The sequence below is a fragment of the Pipra filicauda genome, unplaced genomic scaffold (genome assembly GCF_003945595.2).
Source record: "Pipra filicauda isolate LSUMZ 115617 unplaced genomic scaffold, ASM394559v2 scaffold19_size4547281_pilon, whole genome shotgun sequence".
NCBI classification, from domain to species: domain Eukaryota; kingdom Metazoa; phylum Chordata; class Aves; order Passeriformes; family Pipridae; genus Pipra; species Pipra filicauda.
This window is the reverse complement of record NW_024104309.1, coordinates 613,485-637,801: the sequence shown is the minus strand read 5'-3', so window position 1 is coordinate 637,801 and position 24,317 is coordinate 613,485. Positions and strand designations below refer to the sequence as shown.

At 42.3% G+C, this 24,317-nt stretch overlaps 1 protein-coding gene across 1 annotated transcript in view; it reads right to left on the bottom strand.

The window, feature by feature from the left end:
• ZFYVE9 (zinc finger FYVE-type containing 9) overlaps positions 1–24,317 on the bottom strand; it is a 56,762-nt gene that overhangs the window by 3,222 nt on the left and 29,223 nt on the right. Inside the window, exons 6-18 of the mRNA XM_027739397.2 lie at positions 21,859–22,035; positions 21,384–21,553; positions 20,529–20,652; positions 18,693–18,815; positions 17,616–17,771; positions 10,645–10,869; positions 8,723–8,805; positions 7,852–7,956; positions 5,026–5,176; positions 3,552–3,632; positions 2,045–2,207; positions 1,131–1,236; positions 29–205 (exon numbers count right to left, since the gene is read on the bottom strand). Of these exons, the coding sequence (XP_027595198.2) occupies positions 29–205; positions 1,131–1,236; positions 2,045–2,207; positions 3,552–3,632; positions 5,026–5,176; positions 7,852–7,956; positions 8,723–8,805; positions 10,645–10,869; positions 17,616–17,771; positions 18,693–18,815; positions 20,529–20,652; positions 21,384–21,553; positions 21,859–22,035 (1,841 nt within the window). The remainder of the gene's footprint in view (positions 1–28; positions 206–1,130; positions 1,237–2,044; positions 2,208–3,551; positions 3,633–5,025; positions 5,177–7,851; positions 7,957–8,722; positions 8,806–10,644; positions 10,870–17,615; positions 17,772–18,692; positions 18,816–20,528; positions 20,653–21,383; positions 21,554–21,858; positions 22,036–24,317) is intronic.

Below are 24,317 nucleotides of genomic sequence, written 5' to 3'. Positions count from 1 at the left end.
AGTTAAACCAAAACTATTCAAGACTTACTTGATCCGAGTCCAGTGTGACACGCAGACCCAGCTTAGTCATTCCATCTTCTTTCAGCAGTTTCAGATGAGGACACAGAGCCAGACAGAAAGCCTTTGCCACGTTTTCAGTCAGTCTGCTGTGATCAGCTGGGTCACTCAGACCATTGTGTTGCTCATCGTTTTCAAGAAAAAACACCTGAAGGGAAGAGTTAACACAAGACATAACACTTGGCTTTTCTAGAAAATTGGGTTACTGACATGCCATTTAAACTTTTACAAATGAAGACTTAAAGAAGAGCTGTTCAGAGAAGGCCAGCAAAAGCCCCTGAAGACAAGGCACCTTAGGGGAGAAAAAATAAAAAACTTCAGAAGATTTAAATAGTCCTGTCCTCTGAGATCTGGTCAAAAACCTCACTATGGAAATTCAGTATGTATTGCAGCCAGTTTTAATGAAAACCTGCTTTTAAACAGATGGTAATTTCAGAAACATTACATTTTTAGCACAAGCCTGAAGATCTGAGCTACTGTTGCCACTGAACTTGTCTCTTTTGAGCCCCTCTGACCTGGGAAAAAAAAGGACACAAAGGTGGCAAGCTGCAGAGTGACACACTTGAAGAAATCTTCTGACATCAGCATTTGTGTGCTGACAGAGTCACAGGTAACATCAGCTGTGCAAGCATTTTGAAGTGATTGATGCCACAGCACTTTCATTTTAACATGAACCATTTCAGAGAAGGTGGCTCGAAATAACATTTTTATAAAACAATTTATATTAAGATTTGTCTCCGTGTAAAAAGGCAGCTTTTAACTCAAATGCAGATGAAAGCAGCTGTTCCCTTGTGTAATGCAGTCACCAAGTGCTGTTCTTGTCCCCCCCTGTTCCACACCCCTGTCAGCAGAGGGGGCCAGAGCAGCACAGGCTGGGGTAACAGCAGTGGGAGGATGTTGTATCCTGGCATGGTATCTGCCCTCACAGGCAGGAAAGGCAACACAGGATTGTTCTGGAGCATTTGCTGCTCTCATTTGGGTGAGTTGGGTGATCAGGTCCAAGGCAGAGGAGGCTGTGGTTGCAGCCCCAGTGCTGCTGTTGGCTCATGTGCAGTTGGGTGTGACAGACTCACCTCTGTCCACCGGATGACCTTCCCGTTGGCCTTGTACTCTGAGCCGTGGAATATCTTCACGCTGGTTATGGATTCCATGGATTTGCCATCAATAGGGCTCACAACGCTGCAAAAGGGAGGGAGAAGGGTCAGTTCCCACGCAGCAGAAGACACGAGCTGGGCAGAGCCCAGGAGAGAACTACCTTGGAATCAGGGCAGCCCCTGAACGGGGTCACGTGCACAAACCAGCTGCTCATTTCCAACAAAGCTGCTCTCCAGAGCTGGGGGAGGTACCTCCCTGAGGTGCTACCGCTGCAAAGAGGAGTTTCATACAGATTGGATTTCTGTTCATTTGTAAACTCCTCAGGCCAGCAATACCTGAAACACGACTTAACACAGCCTAGGATTTGGTTACAAAACCCAAGACTGATCTGGAGAGCCTGAAACTACAGAAATACCCTTTCTGGGTGCTGAGTCCTTAAATATCAAATACATCCCAACAGCACTTTACTGACATAAATACTTAAGCTGCCAAATCCACCTTTCTTTTGGCTTAAGTATCAAGTGTCCAAAGATACTGTTGATGTTCAGCAATTTTATTTCCAGCTCTACTTAATGCAGACTAAGCACCAAGAGAGCAAAGTGACCACACTGTGCAGGGTTCAGCACTGAGTGTTGGACACAGATTAGTGGTTTCCAATAACTGGATATTGGCAATGGCAAAAAATCCATAGCATTGGCAATTTTCTAAATTGATGCCCCAAAGCTCTGGTATCTCAATTCCATTTTCATGACAATTAATTGCATCTTATCACTCAAAAGAGAGGCACAGACTTTTACTTCCTATTGATTTGAAGACTCATGTGCCTTATAAGATCAATTAAAAATTTTAACAGAATCGGTCACCAGTGTCAAGTGACTGCTCTTCTACTTACCCCTTACTAAAGTTTTTGTCATCTTCTACCCACTGAATATGAACGTGTTCCTGAGGGTCTTCAGCATCCACTTTGCCACAAGTGATGGTGAAGTCTTTCATCTCTCTCAAGGCCTGCCTCAAAGAGTCCATGTTCTCAGCAGTTATCTGGACCATCACTCCATCTGGGGAACCAAGAAATCCTCATAAGCCAAGATAAGCCACACCAAACAGAGCCTACATAGAAGAAAACCCCAAACATCCTTCCTCTGCTTGCAACACAAAGGTTTAATGTTCATTTTTAGGCATCATGGGCAGCAATGCTCTGTAAAACCATTTCTGAACTCTCATATTCCCAAAATGCAGCTCTGCTGAGTGCTGACTAGGCAAACAACAGTCAGGGCAAGGGCAGCTCCCAGGTGAAGTCAGCTACAGCAATGGCCACAGGAGTTTGCCTCAAAATTTGGCACCTGCTCTAGGCCACCCTCAGAAGCCCCACGTGACCCCCCTCCATTCTGCTGTCACCGCCGTTGGCACTGGAAGCAGTGACAGAATTTGAGAAATCAGGGCTTGCCTGCCAGTGGCAACAGATACAGAACTTTGGATTCATGGAATTATTATGTTTGAAAAAGACCTCCAGGATCATTGACTTCAACCGTTAACCCAGCACAGCCATGTTCACCACTAAACCACATCTCCAGACCAAAGTAGGGCAGAAATGACTTAGAAGTGAAACATTTCCCCCTGTACCTCTGTCTCACACAATCCCCAGTTCAGACCCAGGAAATGGCACAATGACCTGCACACAGTGCCTGGCAGAGGGCTGGCTGCCTGTCAGCCCTGGTGACCCCCAGCCATGGCTGCACACTCACAGCTCCCCCACGGAGCTGTGCCCACTGCCTGACGTGTGGGCACCTCCCATCCCTCACCACAAGCCGTAAGGAGAACTAACCCACTCCTGTCTGCACTGTCCCAGCTACAGGGAGGTGACTGCACAGCTGTCATTAACAGCTCCCAGCCCAGCATATGCCATCAGCAGCTACTCCTCTATTCCTGTGATCTGACAACAAACCACATCAGAGAGGTACCAGCTCAACAATCTCAACTGGTCATGTTCTCAGCTGCCCACACACAAGCACATAAACAATGCACGTTCATAACCCTGCACACTGCAGAGCAGTGGGTAGCACAGGAAGTTCAGCAGGGTTTCCTCTTCTGATTGGTGAGTTACACATTCCATATATCTTAGGCTCACGATTTCCTCATTCAACCCAAACCAGAGAACCAGTCACAGGCTCCCAAGTCAGGTATTTCATATCTTACCCTCATTTTCTTGTGACCCTGTTTTACAGCATCTGCACACATTCCTCCTCATTAGAGGAAACAAAATGTTTTTTTGCTAAAAAGTAGGATAAAGCTGAAGCAGCAAGATGATCCCAAGACCCAAGGCATAGGACAGAGCCTTGCTAGCTGCAGAGCTGAGCTGTAAGAGGAAAGCAATGTGTTTTAAGAAGCAGTTCAGTTCTTACCTTCCACTATACTGGATTTGGCAAGGTAGCCTGAAGAGGATTTTAAAGCTCCACTGAACACAAAGAAGCTGGCACCAGTCACTGTAACAACAACAGGAGAGGGTTAGTGAGGCTTTTGTAAAGCAATGCCTTACACAAGAATCAGGTATCGCAGCTCTATCAGCCAGGGAGGTGATTAACCTAAATCAGGACAAATGCTGCTTGGAATTATGGTGAGTGTATTGCACATCATAGGCTTGGATATGCAAAGGCAAATCACTCAGTTTGTTTCTAAACTGGACAACAGTTTTTGTCAAGCTTAATGAATGCTCTCTTTCATCACTCTCACTCTCCCTGCCTAAACACCTCTAAATTTCAGAATTACTAATTTTGGGTAACCAAGTACATAATTAACTTCTAAGTGTTCCCACACAGCTGGCAAAGATTGTGTGAGCTGTTTATGGATTGCACTGTAACAGCAACCCACTGACAAGGCCACAGCTCAGAGCCATCTGACAAAGTAAAATTATCTTAAATGACTACTAAGCATCATGAAATTCCTTCTGGGAATCCCTCTTCTTGTCCCCCACGTGAAGTTAACAGAAGTCAGACAAGACCGTCAGTCCTGAGTGACATCCCATGCCAGTGAACTCACTGGAATGACTGGGGACACTTGCAAAACACCAGCGTCGGCCTCTGTCTTCTTCTCATTTGGAGATTGTATAAATTTCTTTGCCAGAAATGTTCCCCATACCCACATTTAAATTCTCAGCACACTGCTGCTGCAGCCTTTCAACCTACTGTAACAAAAATATAGCCTGGAAATCAGATGGTCTAATTAAGGTGAACATGAGAAGTTTCCTGAAGCTGCATTATTAAAATGCTGCTGCTGCTGTTGTTGGTTATTCCTATTTGCCTTTCTCTCATACTAAATCTGATCTTCTTTTCACATAGTGCAGGTCAAGCACAGGCAACCACAACCTCACCTGCACCTCCAATAATGCCAAAGCCAGCTCATTATTAATGGAGAGGTGTTGCCTAAGCCAGTTCCAGCACTGTGACCTCTGGAGCACTACAAGTCCTGAGCTGTCCTGTGCCAGCAGCATTGCCACAGGGACAAGGGAGCAACTGCTCTGTGCTTTATTTTCTGTTTGCTTCACCTCTGAAGTTGCTGAAGCACATCTCGGGCAAAGTCAGAACAGCACCACTGACCCACAGAAGTGTGATGTGGGCTGCACACAGCCTGCAAAGCAGTGTGCCCCTGACACCTGAGCTCATGGGTTCTGTAAGGGGAATAAGGCACCAAGGGGTGAAGAGCACATGGGGCAATATGTCACTACTCCTCACATTGCAGGTCCAACTCGCAGAGCTGCCCAGCAGTAACGCCAGCGCTCAGAATGATTTCCTCTAACAGAACCAAACCCAGCTGTGACCGATTCCCAAAGCCCCACAGCGCTGGGACAGCAGCACCCAGGCAGAGCTGAGCCCCTCTCACCCTTCCTGGGCTGGTTGTGGATGCTGATGGCCTGTGTCTGGTAGTTCCCATCGTCGTTCTGCACACACACGAGGTGCGAGTCGGCCTTCTCGTTGAAGCAGGCGCCCCCCGCCAGCACGTGCTCGTTGGACTTGTTCATGGCTTTCATCATCTGCAAACACAAAGGGTTAGCATTCCCACCCAGTTCAGCAGGCACTTCCAGAAACAGGTGGTTCTTGGAGCTGTTCAGTTGGACAGGGCAAGCTTCCCAACAGTGCTCATGTCCCACATCAGGTTTCAGCACTCGGAACCACAAACTGCTTTGGAGAAGAGGGTTCAGGTCTTTTGCTGCCTGGATTCTTTAAAGTGCCACCTTTTGTGCTGTTAAGATAAATGGTGTAAGGGATAGCTGAGCTATGTAAGTTGCAAAAGTTGTTCTCTCTAGCCTGTTTTGAAAAATACACAGAAAAAACATTAGAAAAACCCTGGGAGGAAATATCTGGCTTGTTTACACAACTCCAGTTGCTTAGGACATAAAATCATAAATGCCACATGGGCACTCAGACTGGGGCCATTTCATCCTGTTCTGCCAGGACCAGACACCAAAGCTTCAGTGTCTCTCCGAATGAACTGGTGAAATTGGAATTAATGTTTCCAGGTAAAATACTTTTCTAAAAGATCCAAATCATAGATATCCAGAAAGAATTTTAATTCTCTGCAAAGGAGGCCTCCAGAAAGCATCCAATAATATTTGTGATGCCTCTGCCCTTCAGTTTTGCTGCTTATCATCTGACATACACCAAGTTACACGCCTTGGCAAAACACTCTTGTACATTATATAGTTCCTTTCCTTCTCTCCACTCTACGTCTTCAGGCAGGCACAGACTACGCAATTTTTGATCCAAAAGAAAACAGAAAGAGTCATCTAGCTCTGGAATTTGTTTCAAACTCGAAAATGACATGTTTGCTTAAAAGAAAACAAGTCAAACTGAATTACACAAATTCCCCCACAGTGAGAACCCTGGCAAGAAGGAAAATGCGGAATTATTTGACATCTCTAAGCAGCACTCAAACTCCCACCCTCTCCTTCCTGGAGCTGATAAGCATACAGGCTACACACAACACATCTGTCTCCCTCAGTCCAACACAAAACTTTAATTATAGTGTCAGGAACATTAGCTGATGCTCACTACTGACAAATGTGCACAGGTGTAATGTTTGGGGAGGAAACTTAATTACGATTTTGCATCAGACAACAGTGTATTTCATTATCCAGTCTATCATGTCATGCCCCAGAAAGAAGATTTTAGCTCCAGAACAGCCATCTTTGTGGAGTTTAGCAGTTGCCTTCAGCACAAGCAACAACTGGACATGGCAACTGTGCTTCATTAGAAGGCAACCGATTAAGAAATGACAGTCACCTTTGCTGAGGGACTAAACACGCAACGAAGGATCACTCTAAGTTGTAGAAAATTTAAATAATTTGAAGACAAAAATATGTATTTATATAAAACTACATATTAATGTGTAATTTGTTAATTACATGCTGAATTCTCCACATTTAATCCATGCATGAGATTTTAAATGAGTTTTTAACTTTTGAGATAGTTTGAGTGACAGTCTTTTCTAATTAAATACTGCTTAACATGGGGAAAAAAGTCTTGTGGTTAATTCATCTTAATTTAAACTAAACTCAGATGAAAAATTTCTACTAATTCAACCTTTCAACTGGATCACAAGCAATAATGTTAAATAAATAACACTTTCTCAGTTTAAAAAGTTGAATCCTTGCTTGACACTGGAAAGAAAACCCAAGCACGAGGCAGAGGTTTTGCTATTAGGTTCCCTGACCCAGAAAGTCCCTCCTAGCCCTGCTCAGTCAGTGTGTGACACAAGTGGAGCTGACACCTTGCAAGGCCAGGCAGGGCTGGCACTGAACTGCAGGCTGTGCCAATCCAGACTGAATTCACACAAACCTCCCTGACCTCCTCCATTCTCTCACAACTGCATCAAAAATTAAAACACCTTTTAACAGACCCTTTATCTTCTGGCTTCATCAATTTCATCTTCTTCAAACTTCACCTAAGAACACTTTGTCTTTTTTTCCCAATGAATTTCTTTATTCTCACGTATTTTACTCAAATGTTTCTTGCAGGCGAATTCCCTCTTCAGATAAAGCTGCAATTCTGCTCTGATCTTACAAGAACTCTTGTAAATACCATTTGCCTGGGAGGTTTGCTCTCTCCCCAGCTCTGATTGGTTTCAAAGTACCAAGTTACCCCCTTCTCCTCAGACAGAACACAAAATCAATCACCTTCTCCACTGTTCTCTTTCATTACTGTTCAAATACCTCCTCCCCCAGCTTTCTCAGCAGCACTAACTCCTACAGATGCTGACTGATTTTCTCACACCAGAAATCAAGTATAAAATTTAGATGTTGAGGGAAATTTTACATAAAACAATCAGCAATCCAACAAATACTACAAAATGCTTTGAGTGGGAAGACACAGCATAGATGGGAAAAGCTAATGCATTTTTTCTTCCTAGTTTACCTCGAGTGTAAAGTTTGTCAATCTATTTGCTCAAATCAAACATATTACACTTTATATGTAAACAGTTCAAAAACCTGAAGGAAAAGTGTAAGAGTTTAATTAATACTGAATGGAACTGTGTCCTTCCTGTGCAGCCACCCTCATTCACTTCCAAAAGCTCTGTGCATCCTGCATTTACTATTTGCTTTTGAGGTAGTTTTCCCTAGTGGTGGTGAATAAAATAAAAATTCCTTTAGATCTCAGGTACTCCAACCACAAAGAAACTGTAGAGAAATGTATGAATTATAAGCATTACCTCATTATATCTGTTGCTAGGAATTTTGATGCTGGTTTTTCTGACTTCCATATCAACCACTAAACCTTGGACCACAGGCAGTGTGTACTGGTAATTTCTGAAGTCCTGGTAATTAAAACAAGTTTTTAAGTTAGGCACAATGATCATCATTAACATTGGAGGTTTCATAACTATCCTGGTGACTATTAGTTAACTCATTCAAATAATTGTAATCAGTGACTGAAAGGCAGGGAGGGACAGGGACACCACGGCCTGTAACCTGTGTAATTGCAGTACACAAACGAAAACCATAATCGTGACTGTAAGTCAGAGTAAGTCATTTCACTCATTTTCTTACATCCAAATTAATTTTCTCCAGCCTTGAATATCATCACTGTACATAACACAACCTGAGTCTGTGTTCTGTTACATTACTGGATGGAGATATTAGTTTTTCCAGCAGTGAGATTTAAGTCATGCATCAAGGAGAATTTTCTATATTGAAAATATTTGCAAAGTAGGAAGAGATAATAACTTCCCTTCAGTTGAAGCACTGTGTAATCAGAGAGCTGTGACTGCACACTGTGATGACCCAGCACTTCTGAGGAAGCAATCTGAGCAAATAATGCTCTTATTTCAACATCCAAACATCCTCCGGTGGCCAGGTTTAGGATGTTGATTTGGGTTACAATTCACTGTGCTGATGAAAGCTCACACCCACTATCAGCACAGCAAGTAAATTCACAAGTAAAGTGAATTTACAGCAAGTAAAATCCCCACTATCTCCCCTGGCATCTTCTAAACCTGATGCCAAGTGCAGCAGGAGTTCAGTTCTCCCCACGCTGATGGAACTCCCACGGACGGAACACGCGAATTCCACGGCAGCACTTACTGCAAGGAGGTTCATGATCGTGTGTCCAGTCTCTCCAAACAAAGGCTTACGGAATCTGACACTAAAAAGTGGGCAGGGATAAACTGGAATAAAACAAAACACAACAGGTCAGATTGTAATTTACATACCAAGATCCTGCAAACCGGACTCAAATACCACCTCCTCAGTTGAACGTGGGGAGCAGCAGCTAAAGAAGAGGCTGGAGAGTCCAGTGTTTAAAAAGCAAAAGGGCAGAAGGATTTAAGGCTATAATGAATCTTCCATGTGTGTCATGGCCCCAGAAACAAGAATAATTATGTGGAAAGCTGACAAGTGCCACCCTGCAGGACTGAATCTGGTGATCTGGACCCTGATGGCAAAGATGGCCTTTCTAAATGCTTTTCTGAGACTACTCCTTCGAAATGGTTTCTTCCTTTTTTTGTACAACCCTCCTGCTGCTCTCCACTACAGCATCATAAGCCTTGCACTTCTGTAGCTGACAGGTGTGACATTCAAGTGATAATCCAGATTATTTCCTTTGCTGTTTTCATTATTTCATAAGAAGGTTGCAACCTCTACAGGGCTATGTCAAAAACAATTAAAAGGCCATTTATGGTATGTCAGCAATGTGAAATACCTGCATTCCTTGGCTGGCTTGGCCATACCTGTAAAACATCTGTGATGCAATTCCGAGGGCAGTGTATGGATCTGGCTGCCTGACGTTATGTTGCAGCAGGAGCCATCACAATGCTTGGATCATGACTCATGCAGTGATACACAGTGCCAAGGCTTCCTAAACACATGTTTGAAGGAAGGTTCCTAAACTATCCTCAGGCAAACAGTCAGTCTGATTTCCCCAAATGCCACACATCTCCACAGCTCCCAGTGTGCTCAGAAGGGGCTGCAAAGTGCTCAGCAGGTTTGAATTAACATCGTGAGGATTTCCTGATGGAAATCAGCTCCAGCCTCTGCACACCGGTGAAGTGTCTGAAAGCACCACAGCCCCCACACAGCGACCAACTCGTGCTCAGTGCCCTGAGGCACCAACAAGGGCTGAATTTCCCGTGTCTGTGAACAGCAGCTCAGCTACATCCCAGATGCCCCGAATTCCCTGAGCCCGAGCTGTACGGCTGATCTGCGGATGCTCAGCAGATGTTTTCTGCAAATCCAGCAGCCCAGAGGGACTCCTGAGCTGATCTGATCTGCTGCAGAGCCAGCAGGGCTGCACAAATGGCTGAAATCTGACAGTTCCACCAGAAAACAGGATGGAAGGAAACCCAGGAAACCTGGGACACAAACGCAGCACCTTCCAGGAAGACAGTGAGGAAGTGACCTGCAGTCACAACTGCCCCAGCACATGGGAATGTGCCTAAATCCAAACCACAGCTATGGAAACGATGCAAAGCCCGGCTTCACAATGTGTCAGAGCAGGTACTTCTGTTTGTCACTATGAAAACATTTCTTTCTGTGCTAAAAAGCAGATGTCACATCCAAAATATGAGCATTCTGTTTGTTTTTCTAAACATTGATGGGAATAAATGCACTACTTAAAAAAACCTCATGGGTACACAAAAAACCCTACACATCTTTAACATGAATGTTTCCTTGGACAAGTTTAACCTACAGTCTTCATCCTCAGAAAGCAAATTTTAGGATTTTCTTTTTGCTCTCCGGCAATGTAGGTATTTTCTGAAAAATTCACACTGTTCCCGAAACTTCAAAAGTTAAAATTACAAATCCCTATAAAGCACATTCTAAAACTTATTTTGTTGAACTGTTCTGGGAAAAAGCTCTGGGGAAAATTAACAACAGATCTTTTTCATGGTAATTCAGATTTATGACATGTGCCAATTAAAACTGCAGATGGGCAAGACGTCCAATTTTTGGCCCATCACGGTGGACAAACTTGCAGAAGTTACTGCAGCTCAGTGCCTGGTACTTACGCCTGTACTCGGCTCCGAGTCTCAGCATCAGCCGGATGGGGAACACTTTAGCCCAGGGAGTCTCCCATTTCTGGATGAGGATGCCAAACAGGTACGGTGGGGTTGGGAGCACCAGGTCCTGCAGGGACTGATACGTTGCTGCAACGTACAAGAAGCCTCCGTGTTCTTTGCTTCCGAGGAAGCTCTGGCTGAAAAAAGAGTGTCCCAGGTTGCCAACAATGTTACCTATGGAAACAAAAAGGTCATTACTTCACTAGTTTGAGAGCTGTATCAAGAATGTCAGGAGTTTTTCAGAAGGGAAACCAAAAAATCCATATTAAACTCACTTTGCTTCCTGAAGCACTTCTGTGTACTAATCACACCTGAAACAACAACACAGACATCCAACCTCTCCTGGGGAGCAGGGGAGGGATTTGCCTCAATCTTTCCTGTGATCTGCCTGTTTCATAGAATCATAGAATGGCCTGGGTTGGAAGGGACCTTAAAGCTCATCTCATTCCAAGCCCCTGCTGTTGGCAGGAACACCTTCCACCAGACCAGGTTGCTCCAACCCCATCCAACCTGGCCTCGAACACTCCCAGGGATGTGACATCCACAGCTTCTCTGGGCAACCTGTGCCAGGGAGAGCACAGGGTATCACAGGATAGCTCAAGCCGGTATTGCTGCCAAGGAAATGGTTCCTGCAACTTCCCCCTGGCACTACAAAAACACCCACAGAAAGCCTGTTTTCAGTATCTCTCAGATACTCAAGGGGTTTCCACTGCAGAAGCTGCTGCTGACTGAACCAAACTTTTCTATTCAGCTGCAATTTAAGGAGGGCTGTGCACCTGGTCAAACAATTAATGCCCACTGGCTGTCCTTCCATTTAGGCAAACCACTGAGGTGCCTGCTCAGACACGTACTGGAGATCTGGGTCATTTCAAGAATTACACAAAAGAGTGTTTATTTCATTAGTACACTTAATGTAAAATGCAACTGAGAGACACAGGGGAGAAGCACCACTAATTTTTATTCACATTTTTACTCTTTGATGCTCTTAATTTCCAAAAATGTTTACACTGGAATGGCTGACTGAGTCTGAATGTTGATTAGGCTATTATAGCATCCAACACAGCATTTAACGTTGAAGCAAAGAACCATGGTGTGATTCCTTTTATCAAATGACAACAACAGCGTGCAAATAACGTACAGAACAGCTGATCACAATTCTCCATAGGAAGATGTGAATATTAATAGTGCTGATTTGCTCTCAAAGAAAAACACGAGTCGTTTCAGAGAGCATGGTGTGCTTGATCACACCACTCCTGAGGAATTGCACGGGACTGAGGTACTCATGCAGACCTCCTGGGCTCCTGCAGCAATCCCAGGCTTTTCCACCTGCAGACTGCTAAGCAGATTTTCTGCTCTTCCCCCCCCACCTCATAATGGAGTATATTTGAATTCAAGGCAGTGATGTGCATGTCTCCGGTGTGCACAATCACTGGAAAGTAACTGGAGCCTTTCTCCCTTTTACACACAACACACACACACAAACAAACATGAGGTTTTAAGAAGGTAAAAATGTGAGTCACAGAAGTGCAACTTTGACATCCTCAGTAATACAATCTGTTAGAATAACACAGCTATTCCAGCTCTCCCTCTGGAGATGTGGCCACGCTACTTTGCATCCCTCCAGATGCCCCTGGCACAATCACCAGTGAGTATTGCTTCCTTCACCTGACCTTGGCCTGCCCAGCTTTAAACAGAGCTACTGCCAGGCCTCTGAACAAAAGGCTCCTTTCATACTCCAACTAACAAATATTCTCAGGGGTTTCCTCGTTATTCAAATTTGAAGGCACCTTAGCGGACTTTTTTTTTCTGTACCCACCAAGTGCTGCACAAACTAAGTTCTCAAGTTCTCTGCTAGAAGGTGACGGGCTTTGGCAGCTCAGATATCCCATAGCAGGGTACAGGTCATTCAGAGCTTGTCACAGTCCTGGAAGCCAACCTCTATTTTACAGACCCACACAACCCAGAGCTGACAGTATCACCCCAGATCAAACTCCAGAACTCCCAGAGTGGCTACAACTGAGACACTGAGTGGCTCAGCTGAGCATACTTGATGAAAAGTAGCTACTGGTCCACCTAACATGATTAACAGAGCCACATCCAGTGTTGTCAGCTGCTGAGTCACTGATCCTGCCCATGCCAAACGCACATCTGTCAGGGGTGCTGTGACACTGTTGCCTGCTCAGTGAATACACCAATGCACCACCTTGGGCATCCTGCTAGTGCAAATCTATGTATCCACTGGTGCTCACAGAAGATTTGCACTTATCTAAAATAGCTGCTGGCACTCATTTGCTTTTACAGTTCCCACCTACCCTCACTAATCGCCTCTTCTTCATTTCTACTTCCTTTTCCCCTTCCCATCTGTTCCTACCCAAATAGAAGCTACAGGCCTGATAGTAAGATTCCTTGGTGTGGTTCTCGGTTCCAACATGACCATAATAATCCTTTCTACCCTTGAAGTGTCTGAGGGATGTGAACTGCCAACCTGAACGGGATTCTGCACCTTTTCTGTGTGGAAGAGGCCAGGCAAAGTGCAGCTGTACAGCCCCATGCAGATCCCAGACGTGTGGCACTGCCCACTGCGATGACAAAGCAATCAGACATTTCCACTCGAGACTGGTGCCAAGTGCTGCAGCAGAAGGGGATGACTCCTTATTTTTTCCGTTTCAGGAGATGGAGCTCCAAAGCTCACACGCCTGGGATGCCTTAATAAGAATTTTTCAGCCAACGGAAACATGAAAAAAACCCTTAGAGTGGAATCTGCAACTCAGCTGTTCAGCCCTTTCCTTCCATTAGCCACAGCACTATAAATGACTCCTTCTGACACGAGTAGCTTGCACAGTGCAAGCTCCAAGAGGCTACCACTGCTTTAAGAGGGCAAATTACTGGGATTAGGTAGTTGTGCTGCAATTTTTTATTTATAAGAGCATGCAAGAGCCTGGATGTGGACAGCATGGGAAGAATCAAAGTGTTTTCCTACACACTTCTCTTCTCTAGTGCCCTTTTCAATCAGCAAACCCAAGTCAAAAAGCCTCTTTGGGCCCCACAAACATTTCTGCACTGACCAGGGTTTGTCAGCCTTTCCTGCCACATCTCTGAAGGTGGTTCCAAGCCAAGGCCCCCCTGAGAAGCTGCTATTACATTGTCAAACCCAACCCACTGCACCATTACACATTTTAAGCACAGAACTGTGTTTCAGAAGCTTGTAGAGAAAGTGTAGGTGTCAGAAAAAGCTTTCAAAAATAGCTATCCTTCTCAAAAGCATGTAATTTAATTTAAAAAATATCACAACTTCCTTTCTAAAGAGGTAATCTCAGAGTGAGCAGAAAGGTGCCTTTCCTTTTATTAAGTTCCAGCACTTGACATCAGACAACTGACATTATTTAGGAAGTGCTTTAGGTGTGCATGATGCATCTAAAGTAGTTCTGCAGGAGGTCAATACTTACTCTCTTCTCAGTTATGCTGGGTTATCCTTGACTTTAAATCTTAAGCATCTCTACAAAGTCCTTTAAAAAAACCATGCTTTTCTCCACTGATGTGATTTCCCTTCAACTGTGATCCATGCTGGTTTGAATCCTTCACTTAGTTATCTTCCTCTGATGGACAATGTACTTTACATAGTTGTTTGGCAATCTCTTCTGGACTCAGATAAAATAGTCTATACCAGGAAAGGTAGAAGGGAAAAAAAAGAATCCTGCATTTTTTTTATTGTCCTCAATATGTGGTAAAGCCAGGTAGGTGCTTTTACCAAAAATAGTAAGGTTAAATTCCTAATGTATCCTTCTATCTCTTGGTTAATGCCAGGTCACAAAGGTGGTATTGGCATCCAGTCTCAGGGAAGGCTTAGGGAAGTCAGCTCACATCTGTCCAGCCTCATTCCACTGTCACCAGGAACAGCCAGGAACTGCCAAGTACCAACACTGTGCCGGCATCCTGAAAACCCCAAGCATCTCAGTTCTGCAGCAAGAGATCCAAAGCAGTATTTACCTGTGAACAACCCTGCCACATGGATTTTCTTCAAGAGGAAATGAGCACATTTTCTTTGGAGAAGGAACACAAACCCAGTCCCTGTCACACCAAGAGCCACAAAGAGCCACAGAAGAGGCAAGACCGTGACTGTACCTTGACGGCACAACACATCTGTAGTGGATGCCAGCACTGAGAAAAAATCATGTGAAACTCCACATTCAAAGTTCTGACCATGCTGAGCATCTTTTTATTGAAACACATCAGCAAGTAATTCGGAAAGAACTTACTCCTGTTGGCAAAGGCCATAATGCTTCACTTACTATCAGTGAGTAGCTGCTGCCAGTATCCAAAACTTTTTCAGGCTAGTCTGTGGCAGTCCTCCAAACATGACTCACACACCTTATTTGACATTTGATTTTGTATCCATCCTTTCACATAACAGTAGCAGGGGTGTATTACTCACTCAGTTAACCTTTTCTCTGTTCAGAACATCTACTTTTTGGGCCTTTTTATAGCTCTGCTCTGCATTAGTTACCACCATATTTAATTAAAACCAGGCTGGGTGAAAAATACATAAACTGTGTCTGGGATAGATCCACCCTCACACAGAATATTCCCAAACCCAGGGTGACCACAAAGCCATTTCATGCAGTTGCCAGATTTACATTTTCACTCCAGAAGTAACAGTAGCATTGATTGTATTCCACCAAAGAGCTGATGCACTGGGGCAGATCTGGCAGCGCTGTATTAACACATCCAACTGCCTCAAAGTACCCATTCAGAGGGACAGAAGTTCTCATTTTTCCATTCACTGTCAGGCTTATAGCCAACAGACAAGGATAATCATGGGATTACTACCACAACAGTACAACTACTACAGCCACAACAGAAATCATTAGCTTCCAATTTCAAAACAAGAGAAGCAACACAGCAGGGAGCTGGATGACAGAGGGGCCAGAGGAAAACTAAAGTGATGAAAAGTGAGCAGCAACTAATATTTGCCTTAACTGACAACTTTAGTTTCTTATAATTCACATGCACACAACCTGTAGTGAAAAATGCCATTTTTCCTTCAAAATATCTCTGTTCTACAGTTAGAAAGTCCTACACCCAGAGCACAGCTTAATGCTGGGGACTTCCCATAACAAAACTAATGAAGGCTCAGGGTGGTGCAGCCTTTTTTTATTTTTAAGAAAATGTTTTTAAAAGAAAATTTTTACTAAAGGGAACAAATAAAAAACACCACAGAATTTATTTAAGTTTCCTGATGACATGACAAATGTAAGCCAATCCGTTATGTAATGAAAAATGAAAAGGTGAGGCAGAGAGTTTTAAATAGTCTCTAACTTCTAATAGGAATTCTCATTTGCTCTAAATGTCCATCATCTCATCCTAGGAGAGGTGCAGGACCTCTGGAATGAACAGCTCCATATACAACAGCAGGAAAACTGCTAAACACTTCCAAGGGATTACAGAGAGCAAACTGAAACCCTGTAGCATCCCATCCTGTCTCTCTGCCTGGATAAAGTTAAAAAAAGCCAGAGTTACAAATATGTTGACATACACTTCTCCCTCTCAAACAACCCGTGCCTTGGAAAGAAAAAAGGATTGATATTGGGAGAGCATTCCAAAGTGCTATGGGAGCTCACCCAGGTGCCATGACCTACAAAACCTGGAGGTAATTCTATTGCAACTGAAAGTGTCTACTTGTACTTCATGTCTGAAATACAACACAGAGCAAATCCTACCACAAGAAAACACAAAGTGGAATTCTTAAACAGTGACATTTGTGTTCTGATTAAGAACTGTACAATACTAAGCAGCTCTTTGCACCAGTAGAATTGTAGAATATCAAATTACTACCACTACAGTACTAAAAGAAGAATTCCAAATACATTATGTAGGAGTTATAAATTATGTATTTCTGTAGTGTAATTATACAGAACTTCATAGCAATATACACACCAAGCTGGATTTCTATCTGCAATATACATATATATATATATTTATATACACATGCTTGCAATTTTTCATATCTATCTCTCTCTGAATAACATAATCAGAAGATAAAGAATTGCAAATGAATTGAGGTTTGGAAAGGTAGCTGTTTGCAGTGTACACAAGATTCATTATCACATGTGATAATAATACATTCTGAACCTGGCAACCTCTCTGAACAAGCTGACCTTTGTTGTATCAAGACATTTTAGGAAACAAAGATCTTTTTCATTATTTTATTAAACTACTGGATTCAGTCACTCTAAAGGCATTGCAAATTATAAGCAGAACCCTTTGTAAAGGTATTTTCAGCACATAACCTTAATGTGATCCAATTTCATCTCTGGAAAACTAGCTTATTTTCCAGTCAGTGGAACCAAACATTTGCATTTTTCCTTATGCAATGATTTTTGAATTCTGAAGTCTAACAACAGCTAGAAGTGGAAGCCTATTTACTTAGCAAATGTAAAATGTGCAAAGGTTTACATAAAAATCTTGCAATTGAGGTACAAAAATTCAAAATTCAGGGATAATGTCTACAATGCCCTACAATTCCAGGCACACATACACAGATATATTTGTATTACTTTATAATATAAATAGTAACCCCATAATGTGGCAACAGACACAGGTACTGTGGGAATCAAACTTCTGAACTACCTAGTCTGGGGATACTGAACATAGTATCCACGAGAATTCTCAAAACTTTATTCCTGGCTGGAAGACCTTTGGAGCAGCTCCCCAGCTTACCAGCAGCTCATCAATACCTTTGTTTGGTGAGATGACGATAACACTGGGTACTAACAAACAATAAGAACTCATCCCCCCTATCGGCTTCAATCCTTATTCTCCTTTTACACCCTTCTATACAAAACCAGCCGTTTGCTGTGACAGAAATGCACCTGAGCCAGTATGACCCAATCCAAACCATCTTTAACAGCGAGCACTCCTACCTGCTAAGGCATCCCGGTAAAGCTGCACAAAGTGGTTGAAGATGTCCTTGGGCAAACACTTCTCATCAGGCAAACACTGCAGGAGGATGACGATCTCCGGCTGCCCCACCGCGTGCATGCCTTTGGTAGTGAAACACCAGCACTTCCTGTTCACATCTGCACAGACAAAACAGGGCTCAGGAGAGCGGAATTTCAAAACATAGCCCCAAATTTCACTGCAGGAAGACAGCTCTTGCAAGAGGCAGTTTTACGGCAAGTATTGTTGTGTTATCGGTCACACAGATAAAATTACATCCTAAATCTGCTACCGTGCAAGAAAAGCACGCCCAGAACAAAGGCAGCTCCATAATTCCCAGTTCACAGCTAAGGAAGAACCAGAGCATTACAGCTCCCTGTGAGATCTTGGGATTAACAGCACAGAGCAGACTTTTAGCAGTTTCTGTATTCAAATTAAAGGACAGGACTGAAGTGTGAATGAAGGGGCCTGGGAAGAGGCCAGGCTGTTGGCTGTGCATACCATGATCCTGACAGCTACACCGGCTTCCAACAGTGATATCTCTCTTAGGATGGAGAGCTGAATGTCAGGTCTTTTCATGAGACCTCACTGTGCTGTTCTGCTTCACATGAATGTCAGTAAAGACACATGCTCTAAGCTTCACAGTTCATTTGCTGAGAATTAAGTTATTTCAATAAAACCTCTATTATGTATTACATTTTTATACATATGTAAAACACTGTACTGCTATCTAAGAGATGCTGAAAGGCTTGTAAACCTCTTAATTTATTAAGTTATAAAACACCCTGCCCTACCAAGCTGGACAGGAGACATAGATCTCCAAAGCTGGAGGTTCTATTAGTCCAGTTTATATTTGCTACACAAAATTATCTGCACTGATGTCTAAATCACCTGAAAAGAGCCTTTTGTCATTTAACTTCATATGGCTCAGTACAAACTTGTCAATGTGTACACATTTTCAGAGACTATCCTACCAAATAAAAATGCTGCTGTTCCTACTAAAAATATATACAACATTTCCCCTCCCATAGACCAAAATTTATTTAATAATAAAAACTTACAATTTACTATTTTTACCATGGACAGCAAATTAGCATTTAAAACAAATACGAGAGGGTCAGGGCCACCATCCTCCAGCTGCTGCATGACAGAGATCTGAGAAGGTCTCTCTTCTACAGCATAGTCTGTGAAAGAAAAACACACAATGAAATCCTTAACTTACTGGTACAGACTCCACATTATAATCAGACAACCTCAATTCTGATGCTTTTTAGTCTTTTGACCTTTTAAATAAACACTTATTTAAGTATTGCTGGCTTGATTGATTGTTTCCTAGGCTGGTATTTTCAAACTTTAATAGCACTTATGTAACAACCTCTGTACACCCTTTAGAAAGGTGCAGCTTGTTTCACAAATCAAATATTTTTCGGTATCAACTGAAGGAGAAAATTGAAATCAAATTGGGAAATGTGTCACGGTGTCAACTGAAATCCCAAATGACAAAGAAGTAAAAATTGTTATTTATGGCACAGTATAGCAGAAGGGCATCAGTCCTGGACTACAAACACCAACACATGGCCTATTCCTTTGTCAGGTAGCTCACACTTTCTGTGCATTACCTACGACAAAGGTAACAAAGAGGGGAACACTACATGAAACAGCATTTTTTATAATCATGGAAGGTCTGAATCCAGTGTAAAATGGATCCCAACGTGAAACTCCAAAGATGTCTGTAGTGTGCTCTATGATTAGACTCAGATGATTAGCAAATTAAAATTTTTCATCCCTGTGATTATAATCTACTCAGCGTTAAACTTTAACAAAAAACAGCTGCACTGATGAAAACAGATTTTGAAAGAAATGTATAACCTTCCCAGCTAAAATTATCTAGAAAGAAAGGTAATTTTGCTTTCCAATATGAAAAGTTGTTTTTCTGTTTTTAATAGAATTAGAATATGGGAAGTAAAATGCTGCTAAGAAAATTCAGTATGTGACAGCATAGGAAACAACAGCAACTAAGTATACAAAATACAATTTATGTGAGGGTGTTTATATGAAAGCTGAAAAGCATATTGCAGTTTCACTCATTTTTTTGTGGAGGAGACTGAACAATCAGGCATCTATATGAACAGCTAACACAGGAGGGAACAGATTGTTTTGAAATTAAATGCTGCTCACATTTTGGTTCTGACACTATTCTGCAATAAAAGGTTACTTCCAGCTTAACATTAGAAATGCACAGTGTCAGCAAAATATTTAATAGGAATAAAAAAAACCAGAGATGAAAAAATAAGTTAATTCCAGGAATGTATTAAAGGATGTCATGAATCAGACTGTGGAAAGCAATTTCAGATAAACAAATACACATTTTTTTCATCTTTTAAAAATTAGTTTTTAATTTTCTTAAGCCTCCTCCATTTGGATATTCTGGGAGGGGACATCACAATGACTAAAAGCTTCACTGTGGGCCAGGATGTGCAATAGTGTTGTTGATGCAGTGCTCAGGGATGCCTCAGACAGAGCTGATGTTCCAACAGCATTTCAGAGAAGGGAACATGAATATTCATAGGACTAATTAAAATCTATCTCTGTGTGAAACATTCCCCACAGTCCGATTAGTGAAGAAATTAGCACATATTTCTGGACTGAAGTTAATTCTTTTTGCTTTGTGTTTTATTTCTTACAGGAATTTCACTGCAAGGTGAGGCTCTTCCCAGAGGCTCACAGGGACCAATGGTGCAAATGAGTGTCCCAAAATTTACCCAGGAGTAAATTAGTGAGAATTTCCTCAAATACTCAGCATATTGCCAGCATCTTATTTTTAAAACAAACACAGTAAGCATTAGGTTAATTGCAACTGGTAAGCATAAAAGCCAGCTGCCAAATGATACCCTCACCTCCTTTTACTCCAGTGGAGATGAGAATTGGAGGAAGCCCATCTTCAGGAATTAGATTCATTGCACTGCCAACAGGACTGCCAACCTGAGTTATATTTCCCGAGAATACAGAGGCATTATCAGTCTACAAGAAGGAAACAACAAGGAAGGACAACATTACAAAAGTAATAATGATAAAACGGAAAGAGCTGGCTGACTAGATTACTACAGATGTAGGTGAAGGAGTCTGTGTCTGCTGGAGAACCAGCAACACCAAGTAATTTGGCTCTTTAACAATAGATGATCGTGTGATGACTCCTGTATGTGAACTACTACTGAAAAGTCTGCTTAGACAGAGACTGCAGCTCCCTTCTCTATCACCACACACCTCCATTTCTTCACAAAACCTGTATGTACCTATCAGAATTTTTTGTGCAGTCTCAGTTCCACTCACATGTGGTATGGTGGACTTCACATTGTTATACTATATCTGCACTTGCCTGCATACATCATTTTATGACAAGCATAGCGTTCTTCTGATTCATGCTATGACAATCTTACTGTTTCAAACTCCTTACTGACCATGAGACACCTTTTTGAAAACGTGTATTACATAAATGTCCTTCACACACAGGCTGTTTAGCCAAACACTTGGAAGCCACACAGACAACAAACACTGGTCAGTGCTCTGCCCCATAAAACCTCATTTCAGTTCCAAATACACGGTCTTTTAAGCACTCTGCAAACATTAAAATAAGGAGGGCACTTGCAGTACAACAAACTAAGACAAGCCTCAGCAGATTTCCTTGCTCATATACTGTTCATGGCCAAGGCAAGGAGGTATTTTGAGTGGTGAACAGTGTAAGGCTCTCTTACTTCTGCTGATAAAGAGTTGTTGGCCATGGGCTTTGACGGATCATGTGACACTGCCAAGGTTCCTGTGGAAGTTGTCCCAGCCACTGTCAGTTTTGCTGCATCAGCAACTTCTCCATTGGGTAATATCCCATCAGCAAACCAAACACGCCTTTGTTCTCTAGGCTGAGCCACTGGGGAGAATGTAAGAGAAACAGGATTTAAGATCTCACAGCAATATTAGCTGGAAAATTTTAGTACAGAAATAGAAATGTGGACTTTAAGGGACTTAAGACATCACCTAGTGCATTCCCTACGGTAGCACCACGTACAAACACAACTGCTGAGACCAATTTACTTGCCCTTAAAGACCTGATGTCTCTGCTGACAGCAGGAATATCACAACTGCCATTAGCTAGAGTATTTGGAATGGATGAAGTGCAGATATTTTCCAAATTCTTGCTACAGGTGAACTGAAAATAAAAAGAAGTCCTCTTACCTTCTGCTCCAGGATGCTTTAGAACTCCCACAGGTACCATGACAGTGGGAGGCGGAGAGCTCAGGGCGCCCGAGGCCTGAGCCTGCTGCAAAGGAGGGATAGTAGAACAGTATTCAGCAGGATTGTTAGGGTTAGGGCTCTGGCTTGAGGCACTCATCATGTTCTCCCAGGCTTGAGCTAAAGCAAACAGAGAACAGGAACCATGAACACAGAGGAAGGTGTCTAACACTCCAAAACACTGGGTTAAGTTCCCAGCTGCAGTCGGTGTGGACCCTGCCACCTTCCCTTCATGTGAAAGCCCAGGAGACTGTAACTGAGGAAAAAAAAACATATCAGGAGGAGAAATAGCACTGCCCCTGTGCAATAAAACTATCAGTTCATACAGAAATATTTTCTGAAAATTATAACAATACACTTTTACTTGAGTGGTGCTTAGTTCCTCATGCTCCATTTTCTTTCTTCTTCAAAGATTCTACTGAAAACATGCAATGTATACATAAATATATATGTGTATCAAACTGCATGGACAGACACACATTCCTATCACAAATGTTTCATAACCCACAGAACACTTGAGCACATCTATCTTTGGTACATGAGAAAAAGCACCTTGCATTTCTTTTTATCCAGGGCACATCAACACAGTTTATCCTTAACTGTAAAAAAACTCCTTATGCTCTTAATTTGGAAGGTTTGACTTGAGCCTTAATTAATTTGACCAAAGAATAACACATAAAACTTCTTTGTCAAAAATATCCATCACAGGGAAATCTCCAAATATCCAAAACAGGGACAGACTGTATCTCCACAGTACTACTTCTTTTTTCACTTGTAAGTAATGCTTGTAGCAGGGTACCAGAAAATTCAGATGTGTACCTGCACCTTCAACCATATTAGTATGTTATAAGTGAACACATTCTTCGAGTCAGGCATAAATATCGTGCCACCTAAGGTCTCAGAGCATGTACATCTTTGGGTTCCTTGGACTATGAATTGTTAGAAAACCAAGGTGAAAATAAAAAGACCAAAAAAACCCAAACAGAACCCAACAGAACACAAATTCTCCTTCTTCCCCCCATCAACCTGCAAAACCAAGAGTGAAATGCCTGTCAATGGTATTGAAATTCCATTTGAGAAAACAAATTAAACTGAAGCGATTTTTAAACAGCAATGCTGTGTCATTTAGAATAAAAGTCCTGAAAGAAGAAAATGTTAAAATGCACAAAGTTACATCTGTAGGACCGTTTTATTAGAAAAGTCATAGCATAGTAACAGAACTTTTTTAAAACCTTCTTTAAATCAAGCGAAGTGCCAAGTCAGCATAGGTACCAATTGAAAATAGAGTAACAATAGCACTGGAAACTGATGGAACACAGCCTGGCCATGGAAAAGTGCCAGAAAACACAGAACCCTCCTCCCACACCCAGTGAAACACAAACCAGGTACCGAGCAACCAAATGAAACAAAGAATTGCTTTTAAAGGGCGATTTCCACCCCGGTGCCAAGACTGGGCAAACGTTAATGTTCACCTGCTGCACTGAGTGGGGCAATACCCCCAAAACCTGTACTGACAAAAAACCTGCAAGGAGCAGGAGGGATTGGAGACCATGAGGCTACAGGTTAACTAACCAGTAACCCAGAGCATCCCCACAAGCCCTGCAGCAGGGACAGAACAGAGGCAGCTGGGCCCAGCCCAGCCAGGCAGGCAGCAGTCCCTGGAATGACCCAGGCAGGGGTGTCACTGCTCCCTGCCATCAATGTGCATCCGTCTTCTGCCAGGTGTATTTGTAATTCCCTGTTCTTGTACACCTTGAAATGTGTTCATTTCTCCAGCTCAAAATTTAACATAACATTTTAGCACCCCTTCAACGTCATTACTGGGACTCAGTTTTAATTTCTAGATATTACAACCTACAATTCCCTGTCATCTTACATATTTGGCCTGTAGTAAAGAATTATTAATAATTAAAACCTACCACTGCACACTGATTAATTTTTAATATGTTTGAAACATTTAGTATTTTTGGAATTTTTTTTTTTAAATGATTCCTGCTTAATAACAGAAACTGTCTACTAATTTTGGATTTTCATCTCAAGATGAAACACTCAGTTACTTTCAACCAAACCTGCATAACATTGAACTTTTTTGGAGAAAAAATAAAGCTATGAGCTTCTAAGGTTAGTGTTTTAGTCTAGATGTTCAACAAATTAACAGATCTTTCTGAAGGCTGCAGACCAAATAATCCACTATCCAGTAATAAGTAAAGATACTGTCAAAATTACCTTGTCTGAATGCTGACACAAACCAGAATTTTCCTAACTAATTTTTGGTTAAAATTACAGCAGCAATCTTTGACAAAAGTCTCCAAAGTTTAACTAATCATTTGCAGCAGAGGAGATTCCATGAAAACTGTTCAGTAATTATCAGGATAGTTTGTTATCCTAATGGCTAAAAGTTT